Source organism: Oncorhynchus gorbuscha, linkage group LG12 (genome assembly GCF_021184085.1).
Source record: "Oncorhynchus gorbuscha isolate QuinsamMale2020 ecotype Even-year linkage group LG12, OgorEven_v1.0, whole genome shotgun sequence".
Taxonomy (NCBI): Eukaryota; Metazoa; Chordata; class Actinopteri; order Salmoniformes; family Salmonidae; genus Oncorhynchus; species Oncorhynchus gorbuscha.
Window position 1 is genome coordinate 65,747,147 of NC_060184.1, and position 24,294 is coordinate 65,771,440.

At 44.6% G+C, this 24,294-nt stretch overlaps 1 protein-coding gene across 1 annotated transcript in view; it reads left to right on the top strand.

The window, feature by feature from the left end:
- Nucleotides 1-24,089, top strand: part of LOC123990403 (trichohyalin-like) — a 144,632-nt gene extending 120,543 nt beyond the window's left edge. The window contains exons 28-31 of the mRNA XM_046290958.1: nt 4,722-4,815; nt 5,280-5,314; nt 12,984-13,083; nt 23,051-24,089. Coding sequence (XP_046146914.1) covers nt 4,722-4,815; nt 5,280-5,314; nt 12,984-13,083; nt 23,051-23,521 — 700 coding nt within the window. The 3' untranslated portion in view covers nt 23,522-24,089. The remainder of the gene's footprint in view (nt 1-4,721; nt 4,816-5,279; nt 5,315-12,983; nt 13,084-23,050) is intronic.
- Nucleotides 24,090-24,294: the final 205 nt, after the last annotated feature.

Sequence of the window (24,294 nt, forward strand, 5' to 3'; positions counted from 1 at the left end):
ATATTTTTCCTTCCTCATGAAGCCATCTATTTTGTGAAGTGCACCAGTCTCTCCTGCAGCAAAGCACCCTCACAACATGATGCTGCCACCCAAGGATGAAACAGACTTGTGGAGGTCTACAATTCTTTTCCGAGGTCTTGGCTGATTTCTTTAGATTTTCCCATGATGTCAAGCAAAGTTTGAAGGTAGGCCTTGAAATACATCCACAGGTACACCTCCAATTGACTCAAATGATGTCAATTAGCCTATCAGAAGCTTCTAAAGCCATGATATCATTTTCTGGAATTTTCCAAGCTGTTTAAAGGCACAGTCAACTTAGTGTATGTAAACCTACTGGATACAGTGAATTATAAGTGAAATAATCTGTCTGTAAAAAATTGTTGGAAAAATGACTTGTGTCATGCACAAAGTAGATGTCCTAACCAACTTGCCAAAACTATAGTTTGTTAACAAGAAATTTGTGGAGTGGTTGAACAATGATTTATAATGACTCCAACCTAAGGGTATGTAAACTTCCCACTTCAACTGTATCAGTATACTGTCTATCTTAATATTATATATCATTATAGTGTCTACACTGAGTGCACAAAACATTAGGAACACCTGGTCTTTCCTTGACAAACTAACCAGGTGAAGGCTATGATCCCTTATTGATGTCACCTGTTAAATGCACTTCAATCAGTGTAGATGAAGGGGAGGAGACCGGTTAAAGAAGGATTTTTAAGCCTTGAGACAATTCAGACATGGATTATGTATATGTGCCATTCAGAGGGTGAATGGGAAAGACATAATTTTTGCACATTAAGTGTTTGAGATAGTAATGTATCAATATTTATTATTTACAAATGAGCTATGACATAGCCAATGAATATATAGCATAACTTTCAAAATCAAATGGTTTTGACCATTTGGATGTTTTTACAGAGTGAACTTCTCTTCTCCCGTCGGGCCATGCAGGGCACCTCGGTCCTTGTTATGTAATTATATTTTAGAAATATACCCCAACTATTGCTGATGTTGAACCTGAACAATCAAAATAAAATCTATTGTCAGCTCTGTTCAGCAGGTATTGCCAGATGAAAGTTGTTCTGGTAAAACACCAGTTTCAGCACATGGATAACAATAATAACCTCGCACATTACAAAGGTTGTCACTCAACACATAAACATTTTTAGCATGTGTAAGATGCTGCCTACCTCGCGTTGGTCAGCGCATGAAGTTGGGCACAATGCACAGTTTGAGTACAGGCTACTGATATTACCTGGGGTTGTTTGGCATTCAAAATGACACAAGCCTAGTTCGACACTGAAGGACAGGACACATCAGTTGTCACAAAAGATGAGGTATTTTCAGAAGGTAGAATAAAACATTTAAAATAAATGTGTAACCGGCAATTCCTAACGTTTAAATAGGATGTTCTGACAAATGCACGCTACATTTGGTTTGGGGTCTGCTGACCAATGCACTAATATCTTAAACATTTGAACCAGGGACCGATGCGTATGGGAGAATCGTTACATCCCTAGGAATCAGGTGTGTTAATGTTAGTGCCTGGGCAAATACAAAACTGTGCACCCCCTAGGGTCCCCAGGACTAGGATGGAGAAACACTGACATAAAGCCCCTTAACAAGGTATGGACTCCCTTACCAGAAACACATGATGTACACGTATTACATATGTATGTGTTTGTGTGTCCTTGAGAGTGTGTGTGTTGTCCCTGAGCGGCAAATTTGTTTACTAAAGATGACTGGATGTTCTGAGACAGGAAACTCAGCTCAGCTAAACGCTGCACCTGCTAACTAGGTCACCTTTCCCACCAGGGGGGAATGTGTGATCACAGCAGGTGTTGGTGTGGGTGTGTGTGTGCGTTCGTAGGTGTGTGTGTGTTACACACTCCTTTCTGATTCAGAATCTCAGAGAAAGACACACACCTGACACACACACATTACTTCCTGCCCGCCGTCAGCAAACACACACACACACACACACACACACACTGACACTGTTCTTCAGAGATCAAAGTGGTCTTCCCGTCATCCATCATTCCACCCCCTGTAGCTCCATAGCGCCGTCATGCTGAGAATGTCTCTCCTTCTTCCTGTGTGTGTGTGTGTGTGTGTGTGTGTGTGTGTGTGTGTGTGTGTGTGTGTGTGTGTGTGTGTGTGTGTGTGTGTGTGTGTGTGTGTGTGTGTGTGTGTGTGTGTGTGTGTGTGTGTGTGTGTGTGTGTGTGTGTGTGTGTGTGTGTGTGTCTTTCTGTCCTCTATCCTTCTGTCCCTCTATCCTTCTATCCTCTGTCCTTCTGTCCTTCCATCCTCTCTATCCTTCTATCCTCTCAGTCCTTCTATCCTCTCTATCCTTCTATCCTCTCAGTCCTTCCGTCCTCTCAGTCCTTCCGTCCTCTCAGTCCTTCCGTCCTCTCTACCCTTCTGTACTTATATCCTTCTGTAATCTCTATCCACTCTCTCCTTCTGTGCTTCTGTCCTTTCTATCCTTCTGTCCTCTCTATCCTTCTGTCCTCTCTATCATTCATTTTATCCATCTGTCATCTCTATCCTTTTATCCTTCTGTCATCTCTATCCTTTCTGTCCTCTCTGTCCTACTGTCCTCTCTATCCTCGTATTCCTCTGTAATATCTATCCTGCTGTCCTCTCTAGCCTTATGTTCTCTCTAGCCTTTTATCCTTCTGTCCTCTCTAGCCTTCTGTCCTCTCTAGCCTTTTATCCTTCTGTCCTTTCTAGCCTTTTATCCTTCTGTCTTCTCTAGCCTTTTATCCTTCTGTCATCTCTCTCCTTTCTGTCCTCTCTGTCCTTCTGTCCTCTCTATCCTTGTATCCTTCTGTAATATCTATCCTGCTGTCCTCTCTAGCCTTATGTTCTCTCTAGCCTTTTATCCTTCTGTCCTCTCGAGCCTTTTATCCTGTCCTCTCTATCCTTTTATCCTTCTGTAATCTCTATCCTTTTATCCTTCTGTAATCTCTATCATTTTATCCTTCTGTCCTCTCTATCCTTTTATCCTTCTGTCCTCTCTATCCTTTTATCCTTCTGTAATCTCTATCTTTTATCCTTCTGTGATCTCTATCCTTTTATCCTTCTGTAATCTCTATCCTTTTATCCTTCTGTCCTCTCTATCCTTGTATCCTTCTGTAATCTCTATCCTTTTATCCTTCTGTCCTCTCTATCCTTGTATCCTTCTGTAATCTCTATCCTTTTATCCTTCTGTCCTCTCTATCCTTTTATCCTTCTGTCCTCTCTATCCCTTTATCCTTCTGTAATCTCTATCCTTTTATCCTTCTGTAATCTCTATCCTTCTGTAATCTCTATGCTTTTATCCTTCTGTCCTCTATCCTTTTATTCTTCTGTCATCTCTATCCTTTTATCCTTCTGTCCTCTAGCCTTTTATCCTTCTGTCCTCTATCCTTTTATCCTTCTGTCCTCTCTATCCTTTTATCCTTCTGTCCTCTCTATTATTTTATCCTTCTGTAATCTCTATCCTTTTATCCTTCTGTAATCTCTATCCTTTTATCCTTCTGTAATCTCTATGCTTTTATCCTTCTGTTATCTGTCCTCTCTATTCTTCTATCCTTCTGTCCTCTCTATCCTTCTGTCCTCTCTCTCCTTCTATTCTCTCTAGCCTTCTGTCCTCTCTAGCCTTCTGTCCTCTCTATCCCCTGTCCTCTCTAGCCTTCTTTCTTCTCTATGCTTTTATCCTTCTGTAATCTCTAGCCTTTTATCCTTCTGTCCTCTATCCTTTTATCCTTCTGTCCTCTCTATGCTTTTATCCTTCTGTCCTCTCTATCCTTTTATCCTTCCTTCTGTCCTCTCTAACCTTTTATCCTTCTGTCCTCTCAATCTTTTAATCCTTCTGTCCTCTCTATCCTTTTATCCTTCTGTCCTCTCTATCCTTTTATCCTTCTGTCGTCTCTATCCTTTTATCCTTCTGTCGTCTCTATGCTTTTATCCTTCTGTAATCTCTATCCTTTTATCCTTCTGACGTCTCTATGCTTTTATCCTTCTGTAATCTCTATCCTTTTATCCTTCTGTAATCTCTATCCTTTTATCCTTCTGTAATCTCTATGCTTTTATCCTTCTGTCCTCTCTATCCTTTTATCCTTCTGTCCTCTCTATCCTTCTGTCCTCTCTCTCCTTCTATTCTCTCTAGCCTTCTGTCCTCTCTAGCCTTCTCTCCTTCTATTCTCTCTAGCCTTCTGTCCTCTCTATCCTCTGTCCTCTCTAGCCTTCTGTCCTCTCTATCCTCTGTCCTCTCTAGCCCTCTGTCCTCTCTAGACTTCTGTCCTCTCTAGCCTTCTGTCCTCTCTATCTTCTGTCCTCTCTAGGCTTCTGTTCTCTCTAGCCTTCTGTCCTCTATCCTTTTATCCTTCTGTCCTCCCACTATGTCTTGTCTGTCTGTCCTTCTGTCTGGGTCAGCGTGTTCGCCTGCCATTCCACCTAAATGACATCATTAAAGCCAGACAGTGGTTTGAGTGCACTGTGTTCCTCTCTCCATCTCCTTCATTTATGTTGCCTTTCTCTGTCTCTCTCCTCTCATCCAAAAATCTATATGGATTGCTTTTCTCTCTCTCTCTCTCTCTCTCTCTCTCTCTCTCTCTCTCTCTCTCTCTCTCTCTCTCTCTCTCTCTCTCTCTCTCTCTCTCTCTCTCTCTTTCTGTTTCTGTGTCTCTATTTATCTTTCTGTTTCTGTGTCTCTATTTCTCTCTCTCAGACATCTTCAGGAGGCTAACAGGGCCCTAGAGGAGGAGCTGAGGAAATTGGGAGATGAGGGGGAGGAGAAGGAGAGAGAGATGGAACGCTTAAAGGTAAATGAGAGGAAGAAGAGAGAGATCTTCTAGACTGAGAAAGAGGTATAAAAAAAGAAAGAGGAAAGAAAGATGTAGAATTTCTGTAGTTGACATATGCACAGTTGTTTGTGTATAATATTTTGTACCCCCCCCCACTCTTCTAAATGTGTCTGTCTCTTTTAGAAGCCTTTGGTCTAACCACACATGCCATTTAGTCTCTGTAATATGTCATATTTCCAAATACTTTGATCAGACAATGGTAACAGCATCTGAGTCCTATCACTCTTGTCTGATATGTCAGCAGTGCCTGAGGCATACAGCCATCAAAAACCTGCCTCAAAACTAATGACTGGAACTCAATCAGAATAACACCAGTGATTAGTATAGAATATTGTAGAATAGAACAAAACTCTACATGGACGTGGCGCCGATAAGACTATCGTCGGCTTAGATGAATATTTAGCTTGTCATTTTTTCCGTAGGCCCAGGTTCAAGACCGGGGTCAACAGCAGGAGGAGTAAGTACCAACTGTCTGTGTGTCTGTTCTCTGTCTGGACACGGTGTGTGTGAGTGTGTGTGGTCATACATGTGTGTACGTATACTCCCAATCAGTCACCATAGGATGTCATAAGGTGAATGCACCAATTTGTAAGTCGCTCTGGATAAGAGCGTCTGCTAAATGACTTAAATGTAAAATGTAATGTAGTCATGATCACATCCAGACACAGGCGTTTCATACACTCAGGCTGCTTCTTCCCCAGCATCTGTTAATGATGTTATTACCAATGAAAAGTTGTGAATGGGATAATGACATTAGGGGGAGGGGGTGTACTGCCAATTAAAAGACCCTCAGGCGATGCCACCTGTGTCTGACGTGACCTACCCACACACACACTGAATAACTAAATCATGCTGAGTCTTTAGCAATGATAAGTCTCTGACCAGAGTCCTCATTGTTGTCAGATTAAGTTTAATCTGTAGTGGAGAGGTTCATATATTCGTTTCATTAAGAGGATGAAAGAATGATGGACAGAAGGGATGGTTGTGGGGGCAATAGAGGTACCTGCCTAAAGCAATCCTCCCCAAACCTACACACACACACTACCAATCACCCCCCACCTGACCCCTTGGGTCCCCCTTGTTAACGATGCATCCCTCCACCACGCCCCCTCCTCGTCCTCTAACGAACCAACAGGCTTTATTTCCAAACTGATCTAATTTGTTTGGACTCCTATTGGTTTCAAACACAGTTCAAAGCTGTCAGTCATTTTAATGATATTATTAAGGGCCCTGACAGAAAGGTGAATCACATCTCTTTGTCTTTCTGAATAATTGCTACAGAGGCCGAGAGAAGAGATTCATATAGATGTGGGTTTTTGATGGGATGAATATATTAATGTAGACTGAGATAAGATGCAGTGAATGAAGCTGTCTTCTATTGTCTCTTATTATGGGAAAACCCCTTCGTGTCATTATTACAATTTCCCCGTAGCATATATGAATCGAAATACTTGCTATATGAGAAGTGATATTTGCATGGCTGTCATATACCTATTGGCCTACACATGATTAGGATCATGCATTATGAAGGAGGTCTCTAGGGATACGGTGGTATAATCATGACAGTGATCAACCTCGTGAGGAGTCAGTTATTAGAAATATTTTCTGAAATCCCTCTAATCGTTGGTTATTCCATGATGATTACAAAGCTTACTGTATACACAGCCTCTATACGCTGTGTAATGTAGGCTACATAGTACAATATACTTTTACCAGGATTATAAAGTTCATCCATTAAGCTGTATGTTTATTGATTTGACAGAAAATGAGGAGAGAAGAGGAAGCATGAGAGGGGAGGAAAAGAGAGGAGAAGGGGTGAGGAGAGGAGGAGTGAGAAGGGACGAGGGGCGAGGATATTTTTACATTTTAGTCATTTAGCAGATTCTCTTTTCCAGAGTGACTTACAGTTAGTGTATTCATCTTAAGATAACTAGGTGGGACAATCATATACCACAGGAATAGAAAGTACGTGTTTCCTCAATCGTAGAGTCAGAGCTAGTGGGGGGGGGTATTTAAGATGATGATTGAAGAGGCAGGGTTTCAGATGTTTATGGAAGATTAGCAGGGACTCTGCTGTCCTAGCTTCAGGAAGAAACTGGTTCCACTATTGGGGTGCCAGGACAAAGAAGAGCTTGGACTGGGCTGAGCGGAAGCTGCCCTCCCGTAGGGGTGGAAGGGCCAAGAGATCTGAGTTGGCAGACCGGAGTGCTCGGGTTGGGGTGTAGGGTTTGAGCCTGAAGGTAGAGAGGGGAAGTTCCTCTTGCTGCTCCACAGGCAAGCACCATGGTGTTGTAGTGGAAGCAAGCTTTGACTGGAAGCCAGTGGAGTGTGCAGAGGAGCCAGGTGACATGAGAGAACTTGGGAAGGTTGAAAACCAGGTGGGCTGCAGTAGTCTGGGTAAGTGTCAGGGGTTTGATGGCACAACCGGGGAGCAAAGCCAACAGTGAGTTGAAGTAGTCCGGACGGGAGAGGACGAGTGCCTGGATTAGGACCTGCACCCGCTTCCTGTGTGAGGTAGGGTCGTACTCTACGAATGTTGTAGAGCATGAATCTGTAGGAGCCGGTCACTGCTTTGATGTTTGCAGAGAATGACAAGGTGTTGTCCAGGGTCACGCCAAGGTTCTTTGCACTCTGGGAGGGGAACACTGGAGTTGTCAACCGTAATGGAGGTATTTGAGCACGCAGGCCTTCCCCGGGAGGAAGAGCAATTCCGTCTTGTTGAACTTGAGGTGGTGGGCCGACATTCCTCACTTGCCTCACCAATTCATCCCTGACCACATCCAAGTTGAGATATCTGCCAGGCGCGCAAAGACGTCGCCACCTGGAAAGTAGTAGAGTGTCATCCACATAGCAATGATAGCAGAGACTGTGAGGATTTGATGGAGCCGAGTGTCTCGGTGTATAGCGAGAAGAGAGCCTAGAACCGAGCCCTGGGGGACACGGGTAGTGATAGTATGTGGTGCAGACTCAGATCCTCTCCACTTCACCTGGTAAGAGCGGCCTGCCAGGTAGGATGCAATCCAAGAGTGTGCAGAGCCTGAGACGCCCAGCCCTGAGAGGAGGATCTGATGGTTCATGGTGTCAAAGGCAGCGGATAGATCTAGGAGGATGAGAACAGAAGAGAGTCAGCTTTTGCAGTGTCCTTGACAGAGAAGAACAGTCTCGGTTGAGTGATCCGTCTTGGTTAGGGTCAAGATGATCGTTCTGTGAAAGATAATGAGAATGTTGATCAGAGACTGCACGCTCGAGTGTTTTGTAAAGAAAAGAAAGGGATACAGGTCTATAGGTTTTTACGTCAGATGACTCGAAGGTTGGTTTCTTGAGGGGAGCAACTCGGGCCATTTTGAAGTCCGAGGGAATGCAGCCAGTGGTCAGGGATGAGTTGGTGAGGCAAGTGAGGAATGGGAGAAGGTCTCCAGAGATGGTGTGGAGAAGGCAGAAGGGGATGGTGTCGAGCAGGCAGGTTGTCGGGCAGCCAGACCTCACTAGTCGCAGGATGTCATCTGGAGAGAGAAGGGAGAAAGAAGTCAAGACGTAGGGTACTTCTGTGTGAGTGAGACCAGTGGTCTCAATGGTCTGAGTGAATGAGTAGCATATGTCATGGCTGAGTTGACAAAGTTGTCTGCAGAGAGTGAGGGCATAGAGGATTAAGGAGGGAGAAAGTGGAAAAGAGTTTCCTAGGGCTAGAGGCATACGCTTGAAATTTAGTGGTAGAAAGTGGGAGGGAGAGAGAGGGAGAGAGAGAGAGATGGGAAGAGATTGGAAGATGAGAGGGAGAGTAGGGAGTGAAAGGTTGATAGATCCTCCAGAAGTTTAGTTTTCCTCCATTTTCGCTCAGCTGCCCGCAGCCCTCTTCTGTATGCTCGCAATGAGTCACTCAGCCACGGAGCAAGAGGGGAGGGCCGACCTGGCCGGGAGGAAAGGGGACAGGGCAAGTTATAGGATACGGAAAGGGAGGAGTGGCAGAATCAGGAGACAGGAGGGAGAAGGATTTAGCAGAAGGGAGAGATTACAGGATAGAATAGGAGAGTAGTGGGAGAGAGAGAGCAAAGATTGTGATGGCGCATGACTGTCTGCATAGGGGCCGAGTGACTAGGATTGGAGGAAAGGGAGACAGAAAAGTAAAGTATTGATCAGAGACCTGGAGGGGGGTTGCAGTGAGATTAGTAGTAAGCAGCCTCTAGTAAAGATGAGGCCAAGTGTATTGCCTGCCTTGTGAGTGGGAGGGGATTGGGAAAGGGTGAGAAGTGGAAAGAAAGGAATCGAAGGCAGATGTCGGGAGGTTGAAGTCGCCAAGTACTAAGAGCGGTGAGCCATCGTCAGGAAATGAGCTTATCAAGGTGTCCAACTAATTGAGGAACTCGCCAAGGGCACCTGGTGGGCATACTGTTAATCTTGAGTGGACAAGTGACAGTATGGAATTCAAATGAGGAGAAACAGGTAAGAGAGGGTGAAAATAGAAAATCTCCACTTAGGACAAATGAGTAGACCTGTGCCATCACTATGACAACCAGAAGCTCTCGGACCATGAGAGAAAACATATTCAGATGAAGAAACAGCAGCTGGAGTAGCAGTGTTCTCTGGTGGGATCCATGTCTCTGTCAGGGCAGTAAAGTCAAGGGACTGAAGTGCAGCATAGGGTGAGATGAACTACCAAAGCTGCCAGAGACCTGGAATTCCACATGGGTTGTGTGCGCAGGGTCCACTAAATTAGAAGGGCTGCAGCCAAGGAGTGGGGAGTGTCTGTAAAGCCTACAGGGAGAGGAAGGAACAGGTATAGAAAACATACACAGTTGACAAAGCTACAAAAGAGCAAAATGAGAATCTGTAAACAACTAGGTAAGATAGTGAGAGAGTGGTGTGAAGCCTTCCTCTCTTTCGGTAGACCAGTCTTTGTATCGGCGACAGTCTTAGTTTTGCAACATGACCGCTGCTTTTAGCTGCCGCTGAGAATCAAGGGGAGACTGAAGAACTAACAGTAATAGCTAATTAACTATTAAAGGTGGAGAGAACACTTCCCTGTACTAATTGCTGATTGCCTAGGAGAAGTGAAACCACTCCTCCCCCAATACAGCCACTGATTACCAAAACAAGTTGCTCTGCACCTTGATCCTGGTTGATGTGTCAACAACTATCTGCAAGTGATGAGCAGTCAGCAGTTCACACACCAAGTAGACTACTGGGAAGACAGGCAGCACTTAAAGTAGGTGACCCTAGCTAGCAAAAATACAGTACCAGACAACAACAGATAAGAAGACAACAAAAAAAATCCTACTTATCACACCTGGAGATATCAGGAGTCCTCTAGCTATAGAATGAAGCATACAGGATATGAAGGATATGGGAAAAGCAAGGAGACTAAAACCCCTGAAAGCTCTTCTTCAGTCTAAAAGGGCAAGAGAGAAGATGAGAGGAAAGAGTGAAACTAGGCCTTAAATATATATTTCTCTCTCTCTCCCACTCTTTCTCGCTATATGGCTTTGTCTCTCTCCCTCTGTCTCTCTTTCTCTGTCGCTGTCTCTCATTCTGTGTTACAGAGCTTCTCCCTCCAGCTGCACTGAACCAGCTAGGAGCACTTGTGTCACATCTGTCTGTCAGCTCCAGTCTCTCAGTGGAGCCAGAAGGTCGTTAAATTACCACCAATACCATCATGTTCTTAATTAGCACCACAGTCATTCCAGAAGAGGATTAGAGGGAGGGAGAGGAGAAGGGATAGAGTGGTGGAGAGATACAGAGAGTGAGCAGGAAAGATGACTAGATATGACACAGAGAGCAAGAAAGAGTGATGAATGAAAGAGCCAGAAAGCGAGAGAGAGAGAGAGAGAGAGAAGAACGGGGGGAGAGAGAGAAGAACGAGGGGAGAAGGACAGGGAGAGAGAGAGGGGGACGGGAGAGAGAGCGAGATGGGAGAGAGAGAAGGACGGGGAGAGAGAGGGAGACGGGAGAGAGAGAGGGGGACGGGAGAGAGAGCGAGATGGGAGAGAGAGAGAGAAGGACAGGGAGAGAGAGAGGGAGACGGGAGAGAGAGAGTGAGATGGGAGAGAGAGAGAGAAGGACGGGGAGAGAGCGAGGGAGATGGGAGAGAGAGAGAGAGAAGGACGGGGAGAGAGAGAGGGAGAGCGAACTCGTTAGTGTTTGTTCTGTGGCGATGTCAGCTTGTCTCCAACACTAATGACTGTAATTATACACACACTGATTGGGTTAGGCCTGTAATTACACATTCACATACACATACAAACACACACACTCTGACACACACAGTGACACTTACACACACAAACAAATACACATATGTGTATACAGGCCCAGTGCCAAACACACAGCAACCAAGCGTGTTCCCCTGGTTTAAGTGTGTGAACATAAATCTATCAGCCTCAGCCTCTGTGTTGATGAGATGTTTTACAGCCTGTTGAAGGCTCTGGTTAAAACCAAAACAACATGTTGGAAAACATGGAGATAAAAGAGGGTTTCTGTGGACATTGTTCAACTCTCTATATCTCTCTATATGTATTCCAATAGCTTTATTTATATTTCTGATAACACAAACAGCTTATTAATCACATGTAACACATCCCATGATATGCATGGATGTTAACCATTATGAATAACCCAATATCCATGCAGATGTGTGCTATTCTGTGACAAAACATATTAGTTATTCACGTACAGGTTTATCACAGGTAATACGTGTCCCATATAGGTATTTAAAACAGTTGGACTTTAACCCTGGAGAAGGTACAGTAGGGTTCTGTATGCAGATGCTCTTCTCGAATGAAGGACACCTATTGTTATTTTAAGTTTAACTCATTATTGTCCTCTATGTACCCGTGTCTCGACCCCACTGAGCTGTTTAATATTGATTGAGATAAAGCAGGTCGATGTGGTTCATGAAACTACATTTCAGAGACGTATCGCTGTGACTTCTGATCTATGTTCATCTTCATAATGGGCTCCTAACATCTTGGCTTCTTCTTTAAGTTGTTGCTAATAGTGTGTGTGTGTGTGTGTGTGTGTGTGTGTGTGTGTGTGTGTGTGTGTGTGTGTGTGTGTGTGTGTGTGTGTGTGTGTGTGTGTGTGTGTGTGTGTGTGTGTGTGTGTGTGTGTGTGTGTGTGTGTGTGTGTGTGTGTGTGTGTGTGTTCACTCGCCCGCGTGCGTATGGAGATTGCTATTCGTTAGCAATATGATGACTACGTTAAACAAGTCAAGCATGATCCCCTGCCTTTTCATTCACTGCTCTTTATCAACATGAGATACAGACCCTTAGTTCCTCTTGACAAGAAAATGAAGATTGGGGTCCTTTGCAGTAGTCTAATAGGCTAAGGAGTCTTGGCTTGACGAGAGGGCTAGTAAAAGTATTTACAAGGTTTGCATGCTAATGTTACTACCCTCCTAACTGGACCCATCGGTGCATGAAAGCCACAGCACAGGACTGGGAGAGTACTGACACACACACACACACAAAGTCAGGACAGGCAACCATTATTTTACTGTACGTCGTTCATTTAATGGACATTCCTCACTCAGTCTCCGAGGATCTGGAGATATCAGAGGGAACATTTGTTTGTAATTTCCCAAAAATGTAAATAAATTGTTAAATGTCTTATATATGATTTAATGAATTCTGGAATCCATTTAGCTCCGTCCTCCATCTATGTTCAGAACATATTTTGATGTGCTTTATCAAGATGTTTGCCAATTTGTTGTTCTTTGCCCTGAATTTGTAAAGCAAAGTCATTTGATAAAAAATATTTTGTTAGACAAGTGCACATGTTTATCATTGAAATATCAGCTTTATGCTTTTCAACTCTGTTATGGAGAAAACGGAGGTCAGACAACAAAATTGTCTGTATTATATATAATCTTTATAATGTTCTATCTCCATCATTATCATCGCTATCACTTCTTCTTTGTCATCATTAGACGGTGTGTAACAATGTTTAACAATGTTCTTTCCTCTGTGTGCTCGTGTGTGTGTGTGTGCGTGCGTGCGTGCGTGTGTGTGTGTGTGTGTGTGTGTGTGTGTGTGTGTGTGTGTGTGTGTGTGTGTGTGTGTGTGTGTGTGTGTGTGTGTGTGTGTGTGTGTGTGTGTGTGTGTGTGTGTGTGTGTGTGTGTGTGTGTGTGCAGGGAGAGGGAGAGCTTTGTGACCACCAACCTGAGTCGGATCCAGTACATGCAGGTCAGACTGAGAAGCAACCTGGAGGCTATAGGCTTGCTCAACAAACAGGTAAGAACACACACACACACATACTGGGTCCATCTGGCCCAACACAGACTCACACATACAGACCAGTCCACCTGCTGTGTAGTTCAGACTGAAGAAGAAGCCTTAAAGCGTCTGACATCAAACACACACACATCCATTTCCTCTGAAGGAGGGAGGAAAGAGAGAACCAATCTCATCAGTAGATAACGGGGACGTTTCTTCATCACTAAATGATTCTCTTTCATGCCAGAGAGAGAAGTATCAATATGGTGTTGTAACCCATCACTCTCTGACGGGGAAGAGAAATGGTATGCTGGGATAAAAGACAGAAAGGAAGAACAGAAGAATCTCCTGACCAAAAGAGAAGTGCACCGTCGTTTATCTGGGTTGTCACTTCACAAGAGAAATGGTCAACAAATCCACAACGTGCAGGAAGAGGAATGTTTATTTTCTCTCCTCTTCCTCTTCTTGAACAAAGCTTCTAGAATCAATCACCTGGCTGTTGTGAATGTTTTGGGTTTGAAAGGTATCAGCAGCATGTCAACTGTTTTGCTCTAGAGTTGTTTAGTATAGTTATAGCCAGTGTTGTAGTACTCAAATCCAGTCTCGATATCACATATTGAGCTTCTTGGTCTTGTGTCGGATACATTGGTACTCGGTCTTGATTCGGACAGTGAGGACTAATAATTTCTTTGCGAGACCAGCTGATTAAAAAATGTATTATCAGCTTCCATTCAGTCAGCGCATATAACCACTTTGCCAGGCCAAATATATACACTCCTTTCTTGAAACATGAATATCTTATGGCCTATTGAAACCTGGGATTTACTCTAAACATTAGTCCTTTACTTTCATTACATTTCCTTGACTCGCTGGTGGGGTGGAGTGGTGGAAATTGTAGGAAAGTTGTGCGCTCACTATTAGTAAGAGGAGAGAGGGGGCATTATAACAGTCTTTATATCTATTATAGTGGAGAACCTGTTGGACCTTCAGTGTGTGACAGGTTAGTACAGTGGAGTACCTATAGACCTTCAGTGTGTGACAGGTTAGTACAGTGGAGAACCTATAGGTCTTCAGTGTGTGACAGGTTAGTACAGTGGTGAACCTATAGGTCTTCAGTGTGTGACAGGTTAGGACAGTGGTGAAACTATAGGTCTTCAGTGTGTGACAGGTTAGTACAGTGGTGAACCTATAGGTCTTCAGTGTGACAGGTTAGTACAGTGGTGAACCTATAGGTCTTCAGTGTGACAGGTTAGTACAGTAGTGAACCTATAGGTCTTCAGTGTGTGACAGGTTAGTACAGTAGTGAACCTATAGACCTTCAGTGTGTGACAGGTTAGGACAGTGGTGAACCTATAGGTCTTCAGTGTGTGACAGGTTAGGTCTTCAGTGTGTGACAGTTAGTGAACCTATAGGTCTTCAGTGTGTGACAGGTTAGTACAGTAGTGAACCTATAGGTCTTCAGTGTGTGACAGGTTAGGAACAGTGGTGAAGGTTAGGACAGTGGTGAACCTATAGGTCTTCAGTGTGTGACAGGTTAGGACAGTGGTGAACCTATAGGTCTTCAGTGTGTGACAGGTTAGGACAGTGGTGAACCTATAGGTCTTCAGTGTGTGACAGGTTAGTACAGTAGTGAACCTATAGGTCTTCAGTGTGTGACAGGTTAGTACAGTAGTGAACCTATAGGTCTTCAGTGTGTGACAGGTTAGGACAGTGGTGAACCTATAGGTCTTCAGTGTGTGACAGGTTAGTACAGTGGTGAACCTATAGGTCTTCAGTGTGACAGGTTAGTACAGTGGTGAACCTATAGGTCTTCAGTGTGTGACAGGTTAGGACAGTGGTGAACCTATAGGTCTTCAGTGTGTGACAGGTTAGGACAGTGGTGAACCTATAGGTCTTCAGTGTGTGACAGGTTAGGACAGTGGTGAACCTATAGGTCTTCAGTGTGACAGGTTAGTACAGTGGTGAACCTATAGACCTTCAGTGTGTGACAGGTTAGGACAGTGATGAACCTATAGACCTTCAGTGTGTGACAGGTTAGGACAGTGGTGAACCTATAGGTCTTCAGTGTGTGACAGGTTAGTATAGTGGAGTACCTGTTGGACCTTCAGTATGTGACAGGTTAGTACAGTGGAGAACCTATAGGTCTTCAGTGTGTGACAGGTTAGTACAGTAGTGAACCTATAGGTCTTCAGTGTGTGACAGGTTAGTACAGTGGTGAACCTATAGGTCTTCAGCGTGTGACAGGTTAGGACAGTGGTGAACCTATAGACCTTCAGTGTGTGACAGGTTAGGACAGTGGTGAACCTATAGGTCTTCAGCGTGTGACAGGTTAGGACAGTGGTGAACCTATAGGCCTTCAGTGTGTGACAGGTTCCTGATTCTGAAAGGACAGCCTGGGTCTCAGACACCTCATTGTGTGTATCTTGTGTTTAATAGCCTGGGTCTGAGACACCTCATTGTGTGTATCTTGTGTTTAATAGCCTGGGTCTGAGACACCTCATTGTGTGTATCTTGTGTTTAATAGCCTGGGTCTGTGACACCTCATTGTGTGTGTTTAATAGCCTGGGTTTCAGACACCTCATTGTGTGTATCTTGTGTTTAATAGCCTGGGTCTGTGACACCTCATTGTGTGTGTTTAATAGCCTGGGTCTCAGACACCTCATTGTGTGTGTTTAATAGCCTGGGTCTGTGACACCTCATTGTGTGTGTTTAATAGCCTGGGTCTCAGACACCTCATTGTGTGTATCTTGTGTTTAATAGCCTGGGTCTGAGACACCTCATTGTGTGTGTTTAATAGCCTGGGTCTGAGATACCTCATTCTGTTTGTTTAATAGCCTGGGTCTCAGACACCTCATTGTGTGTGTTTAATAGCCTGGGTCTGAGATACCTCATTGTGTGTGTTTAATAGCCTGGGTCTCAGACACCTCATTGTGTGTGGTTTTGTGTTTAATAGCCTGGGTCTGAGACACCTCATTGTGTGTCTTGTGTTTAATAGCCTGGGTCTGATACACCTCATTGTGTGTGTTTAATAGCCTGGGTCTGAGACACCTCATTGTGTGTGTCTTGTGTTTAATAGCCTGGGTCTGAGACACCTCATTGTGTGTATCTTGTGTTTAATAGCCTGGTTCTCAGACACCTCATTGTGTGTGTTTAATAGCCTGGGTCTGAGACACCTCATTGTGTGTGTCTTGTGTTTAATAGCCTGGGTCTGAGACACCTCATTGTGTGTGTTTAATAGCCTGGGTCTGTGACACCTCATTGTGTGTGTTTAATAGCCTGGGTCTCAGACACCTCATTGTGTGTATCTTGTGTTTAATAGCCTGGGTCTGAGACACCTCATTGTGTGTGGTTTTGTGTTTAATAGCCTGGGTCTCAGATACCTCATTGTGTGTGTTTTGTGTTTAATAGCCTGGGTCTCAGACACCTCATTGTGTGTGTTTAATAGCCTGGGTCTGAGATACCTCATTCTGTTTGTTTAATAGCCTGGGTCTCAGACACCTCATTGTGTGTCTTTAATAGCCTGGGTCTCAAGACACCTCATTGTGTGTGGTTTTGTGTTTAATAGCCTGGGTCTGAGACACCTCATTGTGTGTGTCTTGTGTTTAATAGCCTGGGTCTGAGACACCTCATTGTGTGTGTTTAATAGCCTGGGTCTGAGAGACCTCATTGTGTGTGTCTTGTGTTTAATAGCCTGGGTCTGAGACACCTCATTGTGTGTGTCTTGTGTTTAATAGCCTGGGTCTGAGACACCTCATTGTGTGTATCTTGTGTTTAATAGCCTGGTTCTCAGACACCTCGTTGTGTGTGTTTAATAGCCTGGGTCTGAGACACCTCATTGTGTGTGTCTTGTGTTTAATAGCCTGGGTCTGAGACACCTCATTGTGTGTGTTTAATAGCCTGGGTCTCAGACACCTCATTGTGTGTGGTTTTGTGTTTAATAGCCTGGGTCTGAGACACCTCATTGTGTGTGTCTTGTGTTTAATAGCCTGGGTCTGAGACACCTCATTGTGTGTGTTTAATAGCCTGGGTCTGAGACACCTCATTGTGTGTGTCTTGTGTTTAATAGCCTGGGTCTGAGACACCTCATTGTGTGTGTTTAATAGCCTGGGTCTGAGACACCTCATTGTGTGTGTTTAATAGCCTGGGTCTGAGACACCTCATTGTGTGTGTCTTGTGTTTAATAGCCTGGGTCTGAGACACCTCATTGTGTGTATCTTGTGTTTAATAGCCCGGGTCTCAGACACCTCATTGTGTGTGTTTAATAGCCTGGTTCTCAGACACCTCATTGTGTGTGTTTAATAGCCTGGGTCTCAGATACCTCATTATGTGTGTTTAATAGCCTGGGTCTGAGACACCTCATTGTGTGTATCTTGTGTTTAATAGCCTGGGTCTGAGACACCTCATTGTGTGTGTTTAATAGCCTGGGTCTGAGACACCTCATTGTGTGTGTCTTGTGTTTAATAGCCTGGGTCTGAGACACCTCATTGTGTGTGTTTAATAGCCTGGGTCTGAGACACCTCATTGTGTGTGTTTAATAGCCTGGGTCTGAGACACCTCATTGTGTGTATCTTGTGTTTAATAGCCTGGGTCTCAGACACCTCATTATGTGTGTTTAATAGCCTGGGTCTGAGACACCTCATTGTGTGTATCTTGTGTTTAATAGCCTGGGTCTCAGATACCTCATTATGTGTGTTTAATAGCCTGGGTCTGAGACACCTCATTGTGTGTATCTTGTGTTTAATAGCCTGGGTCTCAGACTCCTCATTGTGTGTATCTTGTGTTTAATAGCCTGGGTCTGAGACACCTCATTGTGTGTAACTTGTGTTTAATAGCCTGGGTCTGAGACACCTCATTGTGTGTATCTTGTGTTTAATAGCCTGGGTCTGAGACACCTCATTGTTCGTGGTTTTGTGTTTAATAGCCTGGGTCTGAGACACCTCATTGTGTGTATCTTGTGTTTAATAGCCTGGTTCTCAGACACCTCATTGTGTGTGTCTTGTGTTTAATAGCCTGGGTCTCAGACACCTCATTGTGTGTGTCTTGTGTTTAATAGCCTGGGTCTCAGACACCTCTTAATCTGCTGTGTGAATCATTACACATATCGATCCAGCCGTCCGCTCCTACACAGAACACTTAATGAGGACGCCAACTCACACCTAGACAGACAGGCAACCTCCCACTCAATTTCACCAGCCCGCCATCTGCCACAAACACGCCTATCCATGTCCTTGTCAAACGACTAATGAAATGTCTTACTTCATTCTGCAGCTAGAGAACTCCAGATGAAGCTCAATTATAGCTGTCTAATCTCCATAGAATAACACATGTTTAATTTCCATAGATTAGTGGCTCAGAATAATAGCTAATCTCCTTTCTTCATTTGGATATTGAATGTGTTGTTATTGCTTCTGCTAAGAGTAGTAGACAGCCTTCACACTGGTCACCAGTGGGTTTTAGCCTATGATCAGCTAAACCAATCGCACACGCACACACACTCCACCCACCTAGACGGAACCAGTTCAGGGTTAGAGACTCGTGCAGGGATTTTTAATTAGCAAACGTCTCATCTTTGTAAACATGATGGAAAATGAAACATGTCCCGAAGAATGTTAGAGTTAATTAGTTAATTTACATCATACTGTGTTTTCACAGACACATAACTTTGGTTTGATTTGGGCTGGGCGGAGGAGGTGACATTTTCACAAGAAGGTATTACTGGATTTAAACTGTGGATTGGAGATTTGGCTGAGGTTTTGGACAAGGCAGGGGATATGGCATTTTGCAGGGCTACAGATAAAGTTGGTCTTAGATTCTACTGGATCTGTGGATATACAGGATAGGTGGAAAGAGTTTACACCTTATTTCTTCAACCTATTCAGGCTGTTTCAGATCGGAGGAATCATCAAGAGGTGAGAGAAGGAAGGGAGTAAGTTCAAACACACACCTTAATAGAAAGATTGGAAGCCCCACATCTGATAGACATATTTCCTAATAATCCCAATACTGCCGCCTGTCTGTCTTTTCTGTGAACGAGGGATGGGATAGAGGGATAGGGGAGGAGAGATGTCTAGAACAGTGGTTTTCAACCGGTGTGCCGCGTAACACTGGTGTGCCTTGAGAAACTCTCAGGGGTGCCTCATCACACTGGTGTGCCTTGAGAAACTCTCAGGGGTGCCATATCACACTGGTGTGCCTTGAGAAACTCAGGGGTGCCTCATCACACTGGTGTGCCTTTAGAAACTCTCAGGGGTGCCTCATCACACTGCTGTGCAATGAGAAACTCTCAGGGGTGCCTCATCACACTGGTGTGCCTTTAGAAACTCTCAGGGGTGCCTCGTCACCCTGCTGTGCCTTTAGAAACTCTCAGGGGTGCCTCGTCACACTGCTGTGCCTTTAGAAACTCTCAGGGGTGCCACATCACACCGGTGTGCCTTGAGAAACTCTCAGGGGTGCCTCATCACACTGGTGTGCCTTGAGAAACTCAGGGGTGCCTCATCACACTGGTGTGCCTGTAGAAACTCTCAGGGGTGCCTCGTCACACTGGTGTGCCTTGAGAAACTCAGGGGTGCCATATCACACTGGTGTGCCTTGAGAAACTCAGGGGTGCCTCATCACACTGGTGTGCCTGTAGAAACTCTCAGGGGTGCCTCGTCACACTGGTGTGCCTTTAGAAACTCTCAGGGGTGCCTCATCACACTGCTGTGCAATGAGAAACTCTCAGGGGTGCCTCATCACACTGGTGTGCCTTTAGAAACTCTCAGGGGTGCCTCATCACACTGGTGTGCCTTTAGAAACTCTCAGGGGTGCCTCGTCACCCTGCTGTGCCTTTAGAAACTCTCAGGGGTGCCTCATCACACTGGTGTGCCTTTAGAAACTCTCAGGGGTGCCTCGTCACACTGGTGTGCCTTTAGAAACTCTAAGGGGTGCCTCGTCACACTGCTGTGCCTTTAGAAACTCTCAAGGGTGCCTCATCACACTGCTGTGCCTTTAGAAACTCTCAAGGGTGCCTCATCACACTGCTGTGCCTTTAGAAACTCTCAGGGGTGCCTCGTCACACTGCTGTGCCTTGAGAAACTCTCAGGGGTGCCTCGTCACACTGGTGTGCCTTGAGAAACTCTCAGGGGTGCCTCGTCACACTGCTGTGCCTTTAGAAACTCTCAGGGGTGCCTCATCACACTGGTGTGCCTTTAGAAACTCTCAGGGGTGCCTCGTCACACTGGTGTGCCTTTAGAAACTCTCAGGGGTGCCTCATCACACTGGTGTGCCTTGAGAAACTCTCAGGGGTGCCTCGTCACACTGCTGTGCCTTTAGAAACTCTCAGGGGTGCCTCATCACACTGGTGTGCCTTTAGAAACTCTCAGGGGTGCCTCGTCACACTGGTGTGCCTTTAGAAACTCTCAGGGGTGCCTCGTCACACTGCTGTGCCTTTAGAAACTCTCAGGGGTGCCTCATCACACTGGTGTGCCTTTAGAAACTCTCAGGGGTGCCTCGTCACACTGGTGTGCCTTTAGAAACTCTCAGGGGTGCCTCGTCACACTGCTGTGCCTTTAGAAACTCTCGGGTGCCTCGTCACACTGCTGTGCCTTGAGAAACTCTCAAGGGTGCCTCATCACACTGCTGTGCCTTTAGAAACTCTCAGGGGTGCCGCAAAACTTTACCTAATCTTTTTTTTAACTCACTTGTAAACGTGACAAAATGAACATGGGGTTTTGGCTTAGGAGCACCTGTGGTGCTGGCACCAGAGATGGGCAGCATTTCTGTTGATGGATTTCTTCTGTATTACTTCTGAGTATTTTGTAACAAGATGCTTTTGAGAGCTGTAATTTGTATTTTCAAAATATAAAATACATTTCTATACCATTTCGGCCCCCTTTCACCCTGCATCAGAAGTCCAAGGGCACTATTGTGTGAAAAGAGCATAGCCGGTTAGGAGAATTAGGTTAAGCTGTATCCCATCTAGACATGACCCCATAACAAAGCCAAAAATAATACCCAGTGTGCTTTGCAGTTCATTTTCACATAAACATTTACATTTTGGTCATTTAGCAGACACTCTTATCCAGAGTGACTTAATGAAGGTAGTCAACTAAGGTAGTTAAACAATAACATACAGTATCACAGTCATAGCAAGTAAAAAGGTTCTGTAAATGTTGCTGAGAATGTTGTTGCTGTTTGGGACAGATACTTGCAAAAAAAGTAAGTTAAGAACAAATGATTATTTACAATGACGGCCTACACCGTCCAAACCCATTTTGAAATGCAGAAAACCTTTACAAACCGCTGGTCTCTAGACCTTTACTATTTTACCGGAGCTAGGCCTACATGGTTTTCTTTCTATTGGATATTTACGGGACGCTCTTAAAGGGGTACACACAAATGAACCGTCTTGAGTAAGGAACTATGAAAATAGTTCAAATAAACCTATTTAAATTCATTTAATCGATTCATTTTTTGGGTCACAGGAAATTGATGATTTGCAGTATGGATCAGATGAGATGGAGGTCATTAACACTAAATGCATTATTGGGAAAAGTTTAGGTGTGTCACAGAATGTTTTATCCCATCACTGGCTAGAGTACAGAGATGAACCACTGGCTAGAGTACAGAGATGAACCACTGGCTAGAGTACAGAGATGAACCACTGGCTAGAGTACAGAGATGAACCACTGGCTAGAGTACAGAGATGAACCACTGGCTAGAGTACAGAGATGAACCACTGGCTAGAGTACAGAGATGAACCACTGGCTAGAGTACAGAGATGAACCACTGGCTAGAGTACAGAGATGAACCACTGGCTAGAGTACAGAGATGAACCACTGGCTAGAGTACAGAGATGAACCACTGGCTAGAGTACAGAGATGTAATGGAAATGTTACTGTGTGAGTCAGACCTAGGTTCAAATACTATTTCAAATAAGTCTTTGAAAATCATTTCAAATAATAGGCTATTTATCTGAAATGCTTTGAAAATACTTTAAAATACTTCTTATTGAAGTAGTTAATTCGGACCACATTAGCTGAAAATGCTCAAATGCACAGAAAATAATTATTTAAATAACAAATATTCTAATACAAGAGCAACTTACAATTAGTGCATGCATAATGGTGAAAGAATCCTTAATGGTGAAAAAGCCACATACGTTTGCGAAATTACAACAACAATTGTGTGTTGCTGCAAAGAATGAACACAATTTTTTCAGCCTCTGATGTCATTGCCCACGCAACAGTTGTGCACAATGTGTACTGCAGTGTTTTTTTACTGGGTTGTTGGGTTGTGCAACACTCCTCACCTCTGCTTTGTCAACCAAACAAAACCGATAACAACGTCCGTAGGGCGAGTACTTGGGGGGGGTGTTATTCAGATACTCTTTGAATAGGAAGTGTGTGTGTGTGTGTGTGTAACATCGCTCTTTAACCTTAGCTTCTATACCGACACACACTCACTCTTACGTACACATGTCTGAGGAACAGATGGGGAAGAGTGTCACTGTCACTACAGACTCTCTCTGTCCATATGTATGTTTTTCATCTCTGTCTGCTTACCGTACAGCTCAAAATAACCAGGAATCAGCCAACTGCTCTCTATCTCTCTCTCTCTCTGATCACTGTGTCATTGCAGATCTCACACATTGACATGCATCTTACCTACCAAAACACACCTTAAACTTGCCAGTTATGTACAAACAATGATCTAAAGTTTTGGATATGAGTGTTTTTGGAGCCCAGTTCCATTCTGACCATGCCTGATGAGTTTTGTGTTGACAGTGTGTAGGGTCGTAAACCCATTTCTCTCATCTCTGACTGTCTCTGTTGTTTTCTGGTTACATCTACACCATGATGACAGCTCTCAGGAACATTTAACAGCTTTCCTCTCTCTCAAACTCTCTCTCTCTCAAACTCTCTCACTCTCTCTCTCAAACTCTTTCTTTCTCAAACTGTATCTCTCTAGCTCTGTCTCTCAAACTCTCTCTCTCTCTTTCCCCTAGCTGAGTGCTCTGGGAGGAGAGAACGAGAGATTGCGTCTGCAGCTGGAGGAGGAGAGAGCAGAGCGCAGACGAGTGATACCGCCAACCAACCACCGGAGGGGTACCTCCCTCCTTCCCCTCTCCCTTACCCACGGGTCTTCCTCCCTTCCCTCCCTCTCCCCCTCTCTGGATAGAGACACAGGATACCCTCCCCCTGCCTCCCACCTTTCCCCCTTCCCTTTTCACCACCCCCCCAGCCACAGCCCCAGTCCCAGGCCAGGGGAGAAGGACAGTGCCCTGACCCGAGCAGAGTTGAGCGTGGCTGGGCCATGGGAGCCAGGCGAGGCCCAGGCTGTTAATGAGGCCTACTGGGTGAGGAGGGTGGGAGAACTATCAGTACAGTTGCAGGACAGAGAGCTCTACTGGTCAGGTAGGATCAACCACCTCGCTACAGAGATACGACAGACCAAGGATGCTTCGCCCCTCACCTGACCTCCCGCTGACCTCTAAACCCTGTTCCCTGACCCCTGACCTCTAATGCCTGACATCTCTTCCTTGTTTGGCTGTTGTTTTGGATGGGTTCAGTTATGAAGCCATATCATTGTCTCTGATCAATGTATGACTGTGTACCATGTGCTGCAAATGTTGACATGTACATCTATTTTGAGTTGGTGCGTCATTTGTGGTTAGTGTGAGTGTGTGTGCATGTACCTGCACTCGTATAGTGCCTTGTAACATGGAGACTATTGTAGTAATATTGATCGTTATTGTTGTCTCTCTGAGTTCCAGTTTGATAATAAATCCACATTTTAAAAAAAATCCCGTTTTATGTTTAAAGTTGTCACTGAAAGCCAGATAGTTGAGACTGTAGGCCAGATAGTTTTCACTGTAGGCCAGATAGTTGAGACTGTAGACCAGATAGTTGTCACTGAAGGCCAGATAGTTGTCACTGAAGGACAGATAGTTGTCACTGTAGGCCAGATAGTTGTCACTGAAGGCCAGATAGTTGTCGCTGTAGGCCAGATAGTTTTGACATGGAAGCCAATGTTGGCTAAACAAGACCTACATGTGACAGAAAGGGAGGGAGGGATTCACTGTGGGATTCACTGTGATAATGATAATGGCTGAACACATAACATGATCTTTCCTCAGACCTCTCTCTTTCCCACTGTCTAGTCAAAGAGAAACATTGAGGCGTGCAGCCACAGACTCTTTCCTTCTCTCTCAATTCAATTCAATCCAACGGGCTTTATTGGCATGAGAAA